This window comes from Propithecus coquereli, unplaced genomic scaffold (genome assembly GCF_000956105.1).
Source record: "Propithecus coquereli isolate 6110/MARCELLA unplaced genomic scaffold, Pcoq_1.0 Scaffold45, whole genome shotgun sequence".
NCBI classification, from domain to species: domain Eukaryota; kingdom Metazoa; phylum Chordata; class Mammalia; order Primates; family Indriidae; genus Propithecus; species Propithecus coquereli.
This window is the reverse complement of record NW_012150285.1, coordinates 587599-605119: the sequence shown is the minus strand read 5'-3', so window position 1 is coordinate 605119 and position 17521 is coordinate 587599. Positions and strand designations below refer to the sequence as shown.

The 17521-nt window shown below is 38.8% G+C and overlaps 1 protein-coding gene across 2 annotated transcripts in view; it reads right to left on the bottom strand.

Annotated features, from left to right (window-relative positions):
- Positions 1–17521, bottom strand: part of CDC14A (cell division cycle 14A) — a 160804-nt gene that overhangs the window by 136233 nt on the left and 7050 nt on the right. For both annotated transcript variants that reach the window (XM_012654860.1, XM_012654859.1), the window contains exon 3: positions 3700–3775. In XM_012654860.1, the coding sequence (XP_012510314.1) occupies positions 3700–3775 (76 nt within the window). The remainder of the gene's footprint in view (positions 1–3699; positions 3776–17521) is intronic.

The window sequence follows — 17521 nt, the reverse complement described above, 5'->3', positions numbered from 1 at the left end:
AGACTCAGCATTTAAGACATTACTTAGAAGGGGACGGGTATCTGCATACACAAAGAGTGCAATGCGCACCACCCGAAGGATGGACATATTTGAAACTCGGACTTGGGGGGGAGGGGGCAAGGGCAACATACATAACCTAAACATCTGTACCCCCATAATATGCTGAAATAAAAAAAAAAAAAGATATAACTTAGAGCAGTTTCAGTAGAGTGGGGAAGGCAAAAGTTGGATAGCAAAGGATTAAGAAATCAGTGAGGAAGACTGAGCAGATTTAAATTCCAACTCTCAGTATAACTTTTTAAAAGATTGTGAAAATATCAAAATGTACATGAATCAAGTTTTAATATATGATGGGTGGATGAGGCTGTCCATTGTACCATTTCTTCAATTGAATTCTCAGGCATGATTTGGCAGTGCAAGGACTCTGTAACATTAACAAATTCAATAAAAAGTAAATATATGAAAAAGCAAAAGAAATCAGTAAGTAGCAAGGATGTAAACACACTGCAGCAGGCTATCCTTCTGAAACCTCAGGAGGCAAAATGATAAAAGGAGACGTTCAAGTGAAGGGAATCATAACAAAGTCAAGAGAAGTTTCTGTTTGGTGACCCTGTGCTGGGCACTGGGATACAAAGATATATAACATGCCCCTATCCTCCAGAATCTCATAGTCTGGAGAGAAGCAGGTGCAAATAGGTAATTATAATTCATCAACAATAGAAATCTGCACAGAGAATTATGGGAAAACAAGGGAGGCACCTCCAGCCCAGTCCAGAAGGGCAAGAAGATGCTTCCTAGAAGGTGGTAGCTGAACAAAGTATTAAAGAACAAGGAGTTGTCAAGCCAGACGGGAAGGGCATTCCAGTCAGACTGGGTGTCACAAGCAAATGCACGAACAGTTAGCGTGCTGTGGGGTAAAGGGCAAGGCTGGGAGCGGCAGGGATACTGCAGTTTCCCAGTAAATTAGTGCATGATATCACCCACCGGGAAAACACCAAGGGTGGTAGCTGGCAAGGTGTGCAAGGGAAAATGCAGAAAAGCAAGATGCCCGAAACTTTACTGAAATAAGTGACCATGGGCTGCAGACAAGAGACATCATCGGGGCTCCAACAGACTGAGAGAATAGGGAGACTGAAGGTCTAGAGATCCCAGCAGGATGAGAGAGACAGAATGTGCAAGGCAAGGAACTAGAAAGGGCATATTCCAAGTGGGAGAGTCTGGATTCTGGGTTCCTGGAAGTGCCACCAGGGTAGCAGTAACAGTCTTTGGAGTGCAAGAGGCAGAGGAGCCTTGAAGCCACCATGGGACAAGGTGAGGTAGTTGGGACAATGCTCCAAGTGAACACAGGGAGATTGTAAACCGGAAGCTGTAGTTACTACTGAAGGTGGAGAGAAGAACAGGAATGATGCAGTCATGAACCCTGGAATCCAGCCCTGACTTTACAGCCTTGGGCAAGTCACATACCTCTCCTAGGTCTCCCTTTCTGAGTCTTGACTAAATGGTCATTTAGATTCCTAAAATTATATTGGGCAGCTTTCCCATATGGAATGATAGCATTAAGGCTGGGAAGAAGATGTTCATAAAGTTCATAGAAGAGCTGTCTTTACTGTATTTCCAATCAGAATTCACAAAAGTTATGTTAGTAACTTTATTTTGTATAGGACCTTAAAATTTACAAAGCCTTTTACATCTATTTTCTATTATAATACTAACCAACACCCTGTGAGAACTCTGTAATTCCTGTGTTATAGAAGAAGAAATGGAGATTCCACAAGGCTGAAGCAATTGCAACTTTGAATTGGTCAAATAAATCTTTTTCTCCTAAAAGAGATTCTATTTAACACACTTCATTGAGATAATTCATGACTTACTAACATTTGAGTTTTGAAAATTCAATCCTTCAGCAAGTAGGAAAGTGTCCACTATTGTACTAAAGCTAAAAATGTCATTCCAGGCATCCAACAGCTTACCTGATCACAGAAACGAACCGAGGTGACCAGATTAAACTTTCATAATATTGAAAGAAAGCTTTGTAAATGAAAGAAAATCAAAACAAGCTTTTATGTATACTTACCCATACTGTACAGTATAGAATATGGTAGAAAAAAATAGTCCTAATTCAATCCATCTACTCCTGTGCAATTGCTATTAAGTAGAACACTGAGTCAGACCAGTGATTTTATATTCCTAATAATGTACTTTCTCTTTGGTCAGTCCACATAGTACTCAGTTCCCAGATCATTAATACCCAGTTCATACCAACTACATACCAACATGACTAATTAGGAAAGCAAAGAAATTCCTTGGTCCTCAAAAGGAAGAGATAAACTTCAATTATTTGTGAATTATCCTTTCCTTGCTAACTCAGCCATTAAAAGTCCTTTTATATAAAAAGGATATCATTTACTGCCTCGGTGATTGCAAAAATCTCTATTTTATTTTCTAAATTACTGTCAGTTGCTTCTTTTCTGAAAAACAGATCTGGTTTAGTTAAAGGAATTTACATATATCTTTTCAAGCCACACAACTTTGTAAGTTAACTCCTAGAAAAGTTGAATGCAATAGATTTTATGTTATATGATCATTGACTAAAAAGATCTCTGTTATCATTCCATGACCATTTAGCACTTTGAGATCAATTGACAAAAATTTATAAATTCTTAAATATATAATATATTCTATAGGAAACTCTCCATCAGACTGCCTTGTATACTTAAGTTCAATTAATACCAATCAGATCAAAAGATAATCACTGAGCAGTTAATATGTACAAGGCACTGTACTATGTAACACTAGTAACATTTTACCTAGCAGAAAGAATAAAATACCTGAGCATTATAATTTAGTGGTTATCCTTAACACCCTGCTCTGTAGTATTTTGCCTTTCGAACTGAAATATTTAAGATCTTCATTTAGAAATTGGAAGAAAAAGATAGATAAATATTGCTTTCAGTGTGATGAAATAAGTTCACCAAAACTAGGTCTATAGATGGCACTCTTCCTCATATGCTTAAAGAGAAAAAAGCTACATGCCAAAATCCACATATAAATACAGAAAATGAAACCAGATCCCCATGTAAAATGAAAACAATAGATGATTACTAAATATATAACCTGAATTCTGCCATATCAGGTAAAGTCAATGCCCTGTCACTGCTGGCTCATCAATTTCACTTGGCTGTTAACTACACAGAGATAACATTCAAGAAATATGCAAAAATTTCAATCTTGACCAGACAGAAAATGGTCACACTCCAGACCTCCAGCCCTGATGAGCCCCTTCATTACTGGTAACAGTGTCTACAAGTGGATCTGAAGGTTTCAGAAAAATTATCCCAGCAGGGAATTTGATAGAGACTCACTAACAATAACCTAACCTTTCTTTCTTAGATCACTATTCCAATGACTTCATTCAGCTCACATTGCAATTCATACTGAAAAATGAAAGAGGTTAACGTGTCCTTTGTGGTGTCATCGGGAGGATCAATTTCAGCTTCTAGGTGAACTACTCAAATTTTCAAAGATTGAGATAACCTGACTAAAGTGTTTGTATCCCTGTAATATTCTGAAATTTTTAAATTTAAAATTAAAAAAAAAAAGACTGCCTGACTAAACGGTGTATGCACAACAATCCCACTGGGCAGATCACATGGTTCAAACGTTTTAATACCAAAATATAAATATCACTATAATACTCACTTTTAGTTTCTTGTTTAGTTTACAGCAATATCTGTACACCATTGCCAAATTCAGAGGTCCAAAATCTGTATAGAAACTAAGATATAAGAAAACAAACAAAAAATGTAGTATTTAGTAGAATTATCAATGACAGCAAAGTTCATTTTTATTTTCAATAAATTTGCAATCAAATTCCAATTATCTTGAGAGAAATAAGGATCATTATATAACTAACCTGATTTATGGTAATCCAAATAACTAATGTTTTCACCCCACTAATGCCCTCTAGCTACTCTAACTAGTCTCTTAATAGTGAACTAGTTGGACAGTTTTGAGTTTGACCTTCTTTTATCTCCCTGACAGAACATTTAAGTATTATAAAAGTATTGAAAGCAGGCAAGGAAAGAACCAACATGAATATAATGTGGACATGGCCTATACTACCTGCTTCTGTTTCTTTATCACCTGCTTAGTCATAAACTTAGCTGCTGTACTCTGGGTTCCAATTCCAACTATTCCACTCAAAACTAGCTCTCAATTCTCAAGAATGTTAAATCCGGTGGTTTTTTTTCAGCTTTCATTCTCCTTGAAGTTTCTGCATTATAAGACATACTGGCTCCTCTCCCTCTCTCCACCTCTTTGCCTTTCCTCAATTCAGTCATCGATCTGGAGATCTGCTCTCTTACCCACTGTCATGCATTTAACTGACAACCCTACAGAAAAGGGTATCTCCACTTGAAAGCCAGCTGCAGTCTCCCCCATCTTCAGTTAACTGCTGGACCCACCATCCACAGGCCCTTTTATCACCTGGAATTCAGAATGTCTAAAATTCAACCCAGTTTTCCTTCAATTCAGCCCCCCAGACTAAAAAACATTTTGCTTCTCCCAGTCACTCAGGCATGAAACCTCTCAATCACAATAGGCCAACAAAAAAATATCTGATTCTTATATAGGAAATAAGCTACTACTCCAATTCATCCCTCCCTTTCCTGCTCCTGCTTCATCAACAGAAGTCTAGATCTTCATCTCACACCTGTACTGTTTAAATTCTCTCTCTCCTTCCCAGTCATCCTGTGTTCCACAATAGAGATTCATCTTCATAAAATCTCACTTCTCACACATCCTCCCACTATTCAAAATTGTTTAATGGCTCCTTACTGTCTTCAGAATAATTCCTTGGCCCAGCAAGCAAAGGCTCACATGACATTTTCCTTGCCTCCTGGCTGACCTTATCTCCTAACAGGTCCCATATGAAATCTTCACTCCCAAATACTCCACACATTTTCTTTTCTTTTCTTTTTCTTTTTCTTTCTTGAGACAGGGTCTCTTTTTGTCACCCAGGCTATCTACAGTGGTGGCACAATCACAGCTCACTGCAACCTCCAACTTCTGGGCTCAAGGATCTTCCTGCCTCAACCTACCAAGTAGCTGGGAATACAGGCATGCGCCACCATGCCCGGCTAATTTTTCTATTTTTTGAAGAGACAGGATCTTGCTCTTGCTTAGGCTGGTCTCAAACTCCTGGCCCCAAGCAATCCTCCCACCTCAGCCTCCCGAAGTGCTAGGATTACAGGTGTTAGCTACTGCAACGGGCCTACACATATTCTTAATCCAAGCCTCTGCTCACATTGGTCTCCTTGCCTAGAGTACCCTCCTTTTCTGATTCTGCTACACTCTAGCTTCCTCAAAATCCAGTACAAATCCTACCGTCTCCAGGAAGCCCTTACAGTCACTCTTAGGGAACACTAACTACCTTCCTCTCAAAGTTCTCAAAACTTGCCCTCTGAATCTCTCTTTTGGTCTACCACACGTGCTACTGCATGTCGTAAATTATTTTAAGTGTAGATTCTACTTGCTCACCTCTGTCAGGGACCATACCACATACCCACACTTAGAAGAATGCCCTACACATAATATAAAACGTCAAGAAATAAGTACTCACATGAATAGTTTGCTCATTAATGCTCTAAATTCAATTTAGCCTAGACAACGAGTTTACCAAATACCAACAAGTTTCCAAAAATCCATCCCCAAAGACCTTTATTTTGAGGAATTCATTTGATTTAATTTTTTTCTGCCACCCAAATTTTTTCTGCCACCCAGACTATCATAACTATATCATTACATTACATGAAATCTGCCATTAGCCACTTGCCTTACATAAATAAAGAATACTGACCTTATATATTTATTTTATCCATGTTAGGCAGGTTGGTACTATTTTGGAATTTATATTCCAGGTAGCACCAAAATTAGCTGTCCCTGTACACAGGCTTCATGAGAAGAACACAGAGGTGCCAAAGAAGAAAACCTACAATGATTTGAAATGAAAGTTCTTCCATAGAGAGTGGAATCATGGACAACGGAGACTCAGAAGGTGGGGGTGGGGTGGATAAATGAGAAATTACTTAACGGGTACAATGTACTTTATTCAGGTGGTGGATACTGTAAAAGCCCTGACTTGACCACTACCACACAAAATTGTAACAAAATTGTACTTGTACCCCATAAATTTATATAAATTTAAAACAAAAAATAAAAGGCAAAGAAAAAACAAATAAAAGTTCTTGATTTATTTCTAAAGTTCCCAGTGTGGTGTTGTGCTGTTTATATAAACAAAATGCCCATGAATCCAAAATGAGCTACACCTATAACCCAGTTCCTGACCAGTCCAAGACCAATCAACAACAACTCACTCTAAAAAACCAAAATGAAAAGAATACGGGATCTCTCCCTCTCATGGGACCTCCCTATTCCCTGAGACACAACAATACTGATATCAGACAAATTAATCACCCTTTATGTGTTCAAGTAAAAGGAAGAGTCATACGTTTTGCACTTTAAATCAAAAGCTAAAAATGATTAAGCTTAGTGAGGATGGCAAGAAAGGCGAAAAGTGGCTGGTCCAAAGGTAGTGAGTTATCTCACTTGATTGTTCACAATTAATTATTTAAAAAAAACAAAAACAAAAACAAACAAACAAAAAAAGCGAAAAGCTAGGCTTCTTGCACCAAACAGCCAAGCTGCGAATGCAAAGAAAAAGTTCTTGAAAAAAATTAAAAGTGCTACTCCGGTGAACACATAAATGATAAGAAAGCGAAATAGCCTTATTGCTGATAGGGAAAAAGCTTTAGTGATCATGATAGAAGATCAAGCCAGCCACAACATTCACTTAAGCCAAAACCTAATCCAAAGCAAGGCCCTGACTCTCTCAATTCTATAAGAAGGCTGAGAGGGTGAGGAAGCTGCAGAGGAAAAGCTTTAAGCCAGCACAGATTGGTTCCTTAGGTTTAAGATTCACAGGAGAAGGTCAAAATATCAGCATTAACAGGAGTTTGGAAGAAGCTGATTCCGGCTCTCATGGATGACTCCGAGGGGTTCCAGACTTCAGTGGAGGAAGTCACTGTAGATGTGGTGGAAACAGCAAAAGAACTAGAATTAGAAGCGGAGCCTGAAGATGAGACTGAATTACTACAATCTCATGATAAAACTTGAATGGATGAGGAGTTGCTCCTTATAGATGAGCTAAGAAAGTGGTTTCTGGAGATGGAATCAAATCCTGGAGAAGAAACTGTGAACCTTGCTGAAATGACAACAAAGGATTTAGAATATGACATAAACTTAGTTGATAAAGCAGTAGCTGAGTTTGAGAGGATTGACTCGAATTTTGACAGTTCTACTGTAGGTAGAATGCTATCAAATAGCACCGCACGCTACAGAGAAATCTTTCATGAAAGGAAGAGTCAAATAATGTGGCAAATTTCATTGCTGTCTTATTTTTAAAAATTTCCATAGGCACCGCAGCCTTTAGCAACTACTACCCCTCAGTCAGAAACACATTGAGGAAAGACCTGCCATCGGCAAAAAGATTACAACTCAATTAAGGCTCAGATGATCATAAGCATTTTTTAGCAATAAAGTATTTTTAATTAAGGTATGTACATTGATTTTTTAGACATGATGCTATTGCATACTTAATAGACTATAGTATAGTGTAAACATAACTTTTATATGTACTGGGAAACCAAAAAATTCACGTGACTCGCTTTATTGCAATATTCACTCTGCTGCAGCGGTCTGGAACCAAACCTGCAGCATCTCTGAGGCATGCCTGTATGCAAATATGCATCTACCAGAATTGATTAAGGCAATCCTGTTTCTAAAACAGAGATGTCCGTGTCCTTGGGTTAATGGAAGCAAGACTTTTGACAAACATACCTTGCTTTTTTTCTACTTGAACATGAATATTAACACCGGTAGAATCTGAAGTTAAATTTGGAATTTTTAATTATGGTTACTTGAGCTTTTTAAACTCACTTTGAACAAATTTCAGGAAAGCACAAAGAATTCGAGTCATTTAATTCCAGCTTCACACTAATCATTACAAACCAACTTCAATCTCAAATTCAAAGTTACACAGTTTCTAATAATAAGGCTGGAAGAGTCACTTGTACTTTTGGAAGCAATATGGTTAACAGATGATCTTATTTCACCAAACACGAGGAAAATATTAATAAATTCGTATATCAAATAACACAGGAAAAAGTAAATCAAATACAGACCTCATCCTTAAGTTGATCTGTACTCTCCAACATGTTAGCCACTAGCCATGGCTGTTTAAATTTAAATTAATTAAAGTTACATATATTAAAAATTCTCCTGTCACTTGAAATGTGTTCAAAAGCCACATGTGGCTAATGGCTACAAAATTGGACAATGTTCTATGCTGATGGGCAATACTGATCAAGATGAAAAGATAAGACAAGAACAAAAATAACTATAAAAGACTGTAGAAACTGACAAGTACCATGAATGAGGTACAGATAAAACATCTGAAGACAATATCCTCTTCCTTCAAGGGTCCACGTATTTCCTGACAGTGAGGTTAGGTCTTGGTAATTTTTATCCCCTTTTGTTCAAGAGGGTCGTATTTCCAAAAAGCTAGTGTGGGAACTAAACCAGGGTAGAATGGAAAAATAGGAGATGTAGTTCCCTCCTTCTTTCACTGTCCCTCAAAAAGATAAGTTGCTAGAAAAGCAGGTTGCTATCCAAAGATAGCTGCAATGAAGAAGTTATGCCTTTCTTAGCCGCAGCCAGGTTAAAGGCGGACAAAAAACAAGCAATCTTAACCCAGAGGACTCCCTACCCGACAATATCTCTTCCTACCCCACAATATCTTGAAACTTAGCCTTCATATCCCACAAAAAGAAAAACAGCAGTAAAGCCACACTAAGAAATTCAGTCAAAAACTTTGCACAGCCAAGAGCAATTTAAAACAAGTCTTTAAGAGTCAGAATTGTCACAGGCAAATGTAAAGGCAACAAACTCTATCTTAAAGTCATTTGATACATCCTTTCCTTACAATGCTTATGTTTATAGGAATATTAAAATAATACGGTTTTACACAGATATAGCTTTCTAACTAGCTAAATGCATTTCTGAAAATGTCAAGATCATTGAAAAAATGGTCATAGTAGCTCACACCATGCTGGTTATCAATAACCCTGGTATAATCAAATTCCATGGATAAAGAAGACACCTTCCCACGACATGCTTCTCTTTGTAAGAATCTTCTTCACCAGAGGTGAAGAAAAATGGAAACACATTTATAATCAACAGCTAGATGGAAATATCAAAATGAAAATCAGTTTATAATCAATTGAAATAAGTCAAATATGCTAGGAAGCATAAAATACATATTTGGGCAACTTGGAACAAAGGCAGGAAAATGAGAGTTGGGCTCGGGGTGGAAGAGGAGGAATGGGAGGTCGTCAAGCAGGGGACATAAAAAGGGGCAGAAATGGCAAAGATAAGCCTATTAGAGGCTCTGTGAATAAATCTGAGTGCTGAGTGGGCTCCTAAACTTGAAGGTAACAGCACCGGACAGTGTCTCTCCGTTCCGGCAATTCCTAGGAAAAGGCTTCCGGAGCCACAGCAAGCAAGAGCCCCACTTTGTCCTGGCGGAAAGGAAGAGTATTCTGGTCTCATTTGGGCAGGGAAAAGGTTGGACATACTATGTTATTACTTCAGAGTGCCCTCAGCTTCATCTCCAAATCAGTGAATGAATGAGCAAATGAATCTTTCCACCGATTTGCAAATTTCCTCTAGCAAGGCTGGAAAATTATGGATCAATAACTAAAATGAAACTCATGAATTATTAAGTGAAAATCAGCCAATCTTTTATTCGGTAAGTGTAAATAGCTAAAATCAAATTCTTTCCTGTTTTAACAGGAAAGAAATTAAAAGAATGGGAGCATTTGGAGTCCTACAAGTAGAGGAGGGGAATGGGGAGGAATGCAGGTCATCTCCTTATGGGCAAGACAAAGAAATGGGAGCCCGAGGATGAGGGCAAATGTTCACCAGGGTCACCCACTACCCACAGATGCTGATTCTGTAGATTTGAAGGGAAATAGAAGCTGGGGCTAGAAGCCTCTTTGTCATACTCAGCATGTTTATCTCACAAGATTTATGAAGTTTATGATGTACCATCATTTTATCTTTGGTTTTCTTTTTTTTTTTTTTTTTAAGACGAGGTCTCGCTCTGTCACTCAGCTAGAGTGCAGTGGTGTCGTCATAGCTCACTGGGACCTCAAACTCCTGGGCTCAGGCGATCCTCCAGCCTCAGCCTTCCAAGTAGCTGGGACTACAGGTGTGCGCCACCACACCAGGCTACCTTTTTTTTTTTTTTGTACAGATGGGGTTTCACTATGTTGCTCAGACTGGTCCTGAACTCCTGGCTCAACCAATCCTCCCACACAAGTGTGACCCACCGTGCCTGGCCTATCTTTGGTTTTTCTAATAACTATAATATAAGTGAGTCCATTCCTAGAGGAATTATTGTTTGAAGCACTGTTCTACCATATTCTACATATTAGAAGCTTCATGTGAAAACTTTCAACTCCTCAGCAAAAAGATAAGCTACATTCCAAGCATTACCTATTCACTCAACAAAATTTATAACTACCTCATCTGAGCAAGGCACTACAAACTAGCATATTGATCAAAAGTATTTGCAAAACAAAAAAAAATCCCCCCCAAAATTTAACTGCTTTGAAAATAGGATGAAAAAGGTCTTTAAGATCATTTTAAGGCATGCTAATCTTTTAATTTTTTTATCAGCACTGCTGATATTTTTTGTCTATTTATCTACTTATTCACACAAAGCCTGCTGACCACCAGTCCCCCTACCACCTACTGAGAAGACAAGTAAAGATATTATTACAGTGTGATAAATGTTAGGATAGCAGTGATAGCACAGTGACATTATATATATGTGTACCATGTATAAAATTTTGGTGAAATTAATCAGCACTGCTTCTGGGCTAGACACACCACCTGATATTTTCCCATCACTAGAATATTATCAGCACCCCTTCAGTCAGATGATAAAGTTCCCGTACATGGCTGAAACACATAGTGAGCACATAACTGCTGGGTGAACAGTAACCTAAGGCGAGGGCACAGTCTGAGTTTTTGCTCAGGCCCTTACCCGTAACTGCCCACAGTCACGCGGATGCCGACTTCCCGGGGAAGCGCAGCTGCACTTCGCGCAAGCTTCCCACGCACACGGCAGTCTGGCCCAGAACCAAACACCACGGGCAGCCAAGAGGTTCCAGTCCCAGTCTGGTCACTCAGTGTCCCTATTCTGGTGTCTCAGCCTCTCTGGGACTCCACGTCCTCATCTATCAATGAAGCCAGTGAATTAGATGGCTTCTGAAGTGCTTTCCAGCTATCACATCATAGCACATATCACAATTCTGGCTATTATATATACGTAGTACAGAGTCTACGGAGTCTATGACTGTAGTTATCCTTACTGCACAAAGCCTGCCAATGGTTCAAATGTTTCTCAAGGGCTGCTTGCCCTATGTGTGTCCTCTCGGTTTGTTGGGTCTGTGTCCAGAAGGCATTTCCCTCAGAGTGTCTCTTCAGAGAAGGAGAAGTACACAACTTTCTTCCTGAAATTCACTATGCTTCTGTTCTCCCACAGAATAGAAAGCAGCTTCATATATTAGGAACCTTGAAATCATTATTACTTACTTATCTGCATAAAGTTTGACATTTGTTGAGATCATAAAGGAAGGAGAAAATCCCAATACCAACTCTCACTCCCGTCCTTTGATGCATTACCTAGGTTTTTGGGAAAGTCCAGGTATGCAACATGAGAGTGTGAGGGATCCTCCTGCTCTACTTGGTACCTTCTTAACCCAAGTCAAGTAGCAGGGTCAGGTAAAGCTTCAGCTGCTGCTCCTGTAAAATGGTTGAATGTTTGCACTATTCCTTAAAGCCAAACAACACATCCCATGGAACCAATGAACCTTCTAGCATCAGGATCTGTAATTCTGTGACTTCCCTCTTTGCAGAGAGTTAATTAATGAAAACCCCCTTAGAGACTCAGATTAATGAAAACCAAAGGAGATGTCTTCAGGAATGCACTGGCAAGATTAAAATTCACTCCCACACAGAAGCATTCTCAAGCAGTGTAAATTAACCCGATTATTCAATAACTGGTACTGAAGACAAGAGGGCTATGCAGACAGTGGACGAGTAGCTTTGGTAGAAAACAGAATGATGACCGATCCCCACATTTTGCAAAGTGGTTGAGGCTCTGAAAGGAAAATAATTACTCTAAAACTTGTGGTGATGATCACGTTACCTCTCTAAGCTCTTGGAATTAAAACCAAAACTCTTAACCTTGCCTGCAAGGCCCCGGATGGCACGGTTCCTACCTATCTCTCTTTGGGGCCTTGTTTTGCACCATTCCCCCCATTTTCTTAGTAGTAAGCTCCAACCACAGGACTCCTTTTAGCTCCTGCCACCCTCTGGGGCCTACTTAACATTTGCTCATCCTTTAGATCTCGGCCTCAGTCACATTGCTTCAGGGAATTCTCCCCTGACCCACTCCCATCCCCACACCCCTCCCACAGGATCTGTTGTCACATGCTTTTGAAGAACTGTGGGTCCTTCCTTCAGAGCATCCACAGGTAATCTTACGTCTGAACATTTGATTTATATCATCCCTACCGCCCACTAGACTATAAGCATCTTGAGAACAGGGCTGGGTTAAAATAAACTCACTATTGTTTCCCTAGCACCTGGCACAGAGATGACTGAGCAAATAAACAAAAGACTGTGACATGGATGGTTCACCTGCAAAAATACTCCCTTCTTCCATTCTAATCCTTCTAAACTGTATGCCAGGTTAAATGTGAGGAGAGATATCATATGTCACATCTTATAAGCTTTGGGTACAAAATAAGACTAAATAGACAAAATTGACAAAAATAACCTCAGAAGCAAGGGACAATAAGACTAAGAGTGGCAAGGTCCTCTGCCCCTCTCCAAGCATGGAAAGGTTAAGTGCATCCCCACAGCCTTCACCTGACAGCCACATCTTTATTACTGGAATGTTCCAAATGTGGCCTGCTCCAGAAGTAATCCCAATCTGAAAAGGCTCACCCCAACTATTCGTCACCCAACTCCTTTTTTCTTAGGAGCCCCTTCAATTGTGTCTGAGAGTCTTATCAAGTTAAAATCAGCTTAAGCCTTTACTCTGGGGTTTTCTAGAGCTGCAGGCAATCTGCTCTTGGGCACTGTGGAAGGAAGCACATCTAACACTAGTGAGGGGTCTAGCAGAACTGGGAAGGTACCACAGTATTTTACAAACTCACCATTCACAGCTCCTAGAAGAGACCTTTTTAAACGTTTTTCTTTGTCTCACACTTAGAAAAAAAAAAATAGAAAATTTTTAACATTTCAGATTAATTCCACTGGTGAGAATCAATAATTTGGCTATCAGGACTAATGTAAATTCTATATTAATTCCACACATCCTTAAAAGGAAGGAAAATATATAGAATAAGAAATCAGTTATACAAGGATCCCCAATTCAGAAATCTCACCAATCTGGAATATAAGTGAGATCCCTAGTAAGTCCAAAACAAAGTTGTATTGTTTCTTCTAAATCCTGCCACAAACCCATGCCCTTTAGCTATGTTTATGAAAGAGTCATAGTCTCACATAGAGTCTATTTGTCTTATTTTGTACCAAATGCTAGTAAAATGTGAAATCTGGTTTCCATGCCCACAGTATATTAGGCTGATCAGCAGACCACAGGGAAGAGGCAGCCACTAGTAACTGGTACACTGACAGCAATGTCAAAAGCTAACCCCACAGCAAGCGGCACCCAGAAAGTACTCAACTCACAGTAGCTAGTGATCAATAAAAAATGACTGAATAAATTACAACCACTAAAAGACACAAGATGTTTAGCAAACAGGGGCCATTTGACAAGTGAGCAAAGAACCCTTTATTCCTTAGGAGCCCCTAAAACTATCCCTGAATTACAGTGAAACTGTTCAACCAATGTATTCATAATGATAGAATCTGAGTATTGTAGAAAAAAAGTAAATCATGAGCAGTAAATTCTTTCAAGAAGGCAGAAATGTAGATTCATTTTATAAAGGTTCCATAAATTATTCAAAGTATAAATCTTTTCGATCTTTCAAGATGTATTAATAATTGTACAATGCTCTGTAGAAGCTGCTTCACTGAAATGCCACATTCCCAGACAAACAAAACTGAATAAATGCCTTACTAAAGCACATCAATCACGGTGACTAAATTTGAAATAAACCACGCTTCCTGATTCTCAAAAGAAATTTAAATTTTATAACAAAATTAGGCCAAACTTGCAAATTCTTCAATTTATCACTAGGATATAAACATGTTTAAGACAAAAATATTAAATAAATTAATTAATAAAGGAAATATTTTATTCAAAAACTATAGTTCACAGAAACTACTTCTTATAAAGGAACTCACTGTCAACCACAAATACTTGTGATCATTTACCAGACGTTTCCATGTCGTCGAGCACTGGAGACACTGCACATTTTCAATAAATAGAGCAGTATTTCTGATGGCTCTCATTCAACATATCATTCTTCGGTGGTCCCAGAAGCATTTAGTTGACTAATAAAATCAACATTTTTTTTTTTTTAGGTAAATTGAAACTAAAGCTTTAAAAAAAATTTAAAGAAACAATGAACTCCACAATAAAGTATAAAAAACCCAACTCAAATCACAAGGCCAGAAAGGAACTTGAGATCAGCTGTCTCACCCACCTCTCCTGATTTTTAAATAATATCTAAATATCCGGGACATGCATTGTCTATTTTCTGCTTAAAGATCACAAAAGACAAAAACTCCATTATAATGACCCCCCTTTTTACTTTCTATCTCCCATCCTCAAAACAAAACAGCAAAAAGACAGTTCCTCTTTCTAATTTACATATTTCACCTTAGAGTTACCATTTTCTCCCATTCGCCCAAGCCAAAAACTTTGAATTCACCTTTAATTCCTCCTCCCCACCCTCATCTGGACAATCCAAATCCAGTGAATCCATCCGTTCTAGCTCTCCCATGTGGCCCTTCTGTTCCCCACTGCTACAACCCTAATCCACTCCTGCCGTGGCCTACCTCCCACAATCCCACCTCCCAGCCAGGAAGTACTCCTCCTCAAGTAGAGCCTACAGTAGATCAGTCTCTCTGCCACTCATAAACAAGCAGAACTGACTGACATCCAAATGGCTTTCCACAATCCAGTCCCCACCTAAGTGTCCAGCCTCACCTGTGACTGCTCTCCATTCAAATATCATCTAACAGAATCTGGCAGTTCACAAACACCTCTTATGCCTTTTCTCAGGATTCTACAGAAAATTTCTTCTTTCCTTTCTTTTCTTCCTTCCTCATTCACTCACTCATTCATTCATTCAACTAAAATTTCTTGAACCCCATCTCTATTCCAGGCACTGTGCTAGGTGTAGGGATATACTAGTGAGCAAAAACAGGTAGTACTGGTCCTCACAGAGATCATAAAATGTACTCTCTGCCTCTTACACACCCTTCAAAAGCTAGTTCAAACAACACTATATGAAGTCTGTATCACCCTGGGCAGTAAGAAGCTCTTCCTTCCTTGGGCTCCTAACATATACACTTGCAACCGTGGTCAAATAATGCCCTGCACTATATTTGTTTCCACTTCCTTCCTTACCTATGTGCATGTATCTCCACTGCATTAGTACAACGCTTTGCATCAAAATCTATCTCACCTAAATGTTAGGATCTTGTATAGCAATTTTCAACCACTTACAAGCTTTAAGTTACGCTTTTCACTTCCCATAAAAATTCGAGTCTTTTTTTTTTTTTTTTTAAGCACAAAGGTATATTGAGCTGTGGCTAAGTAAAAGTCATTTACTTTCGGCTTGGGAATGTGTTTATGAACTTACAAATGAGAACATCTGATGTCTTAGGAATCTACTTCAAACAAAATAATGAAGCCGCCCTGTGGTGACCTGGCACAGAAAGAACTTGGATGGCTGACAGATGCCATGGGGCTCTCCTGCAGCCCACTGGGATCCCTCTGCCAGGCTGCGTGATTAAGACTAGCCCTGTTAAGAAAACTCTCCTTAGCACCTCTGTTACGTTTTATGTTTTCACCAGGCTTATCTCAAACAAACTTAAATAACTGAATAAAATTTATCGTTATGAAGATTAGAGACCAACTATACATAAATTGATATCTAGAAAGAAAAATTTGACTCTAGGGGGCCACAAAATTAAGAACAATTAATGTATACAGATATACCTACTTCCTCGTAGTGATGGTTGTATACTTAGGTATGCATATACACAAGCACACACCAAAAACTCAATGTGTTCAAAACAGAGGGTGAAAAAAAAAGCAGTCCTGAACAACACCGAGTTATTTTTGTCAGGTTATGATAGAGGGAAGCAGCAAGGAGGAAGAAAGTATAAACCTACTATCTTTTAAAAGCTAAATAGTTTTCTGAGTTTTTAGAATTCTACGCAGAAATCATTATTGTTAAGTTATACCAGTTAAGCAGAAAGAACATTTCACCAGCCTACAAAAGCAGTTTTCATAGGCTTACAAAAACTGGGTTTCTTTCATTTCCACATGTTCTACTAATATACAATAATAATTAACTCAATTTCTCGTCTCTCTTTTTGGCAGTACACTGAAAGGAAAAAAGACAAAATTACATCTACAAAAATGGGATTACAAAGAAAAATTTTAATAACCACCACACATTCCCAGACAGGATCTGGACATAGTTTGTGCACACACTGTCAGTTGCATATTTCTCAGTAAAGCCATCACTACCCAAGTTAGAGGGGTCAAGTCTGCCACGAAAGGGCAAAGCTGTCCCACGCACTCCCCACCAGCCTTAGGCTCAGGACAACTGGGAAATGCCTGGACTCCTGGGAGGACTGATTGTGCCTTAATTCTGGCTCTGTCACTTACTAGCTAGTGACTTCAGTCAATATACTTAACTTCTCTGGGCCTCAGTTCCCTCATCTGTTAAGTAGTGATAGTAACAGCACCTACCTCCCAGGGTTGTTCTGAGGATTGAGTTAATATGTGCTTGTAAATCACACAGAACACTGTACTGCCTGGCACAGGACTATAAAATGTTAATTGTTGTTCTTGTTGTTGTTACGGCTTTATTATCGTTCTCACAATGAAATCTGTCTCTAAATTCAACCAAATATCATCTTCTGTCTATACCATAGCAATCTGTAATGAGAACGGAGGTTCTAAATGACGACTTTAAGACTCTGTAAGATCATATATATGTGTACGTATGTATGTGCTTATGTAGCATTCAACTTCCTATTAAATTATCCTACTTACTACATATGTAATTTGAAATAAAAATGGAAAAACCAAAAGGATTTTTTCTCACTTACATCTAACCTAAATACTCATTTCCACCAATATTTCTAGGCAAGAGAAGTTCTTCTGTACTTCACCCAAAGA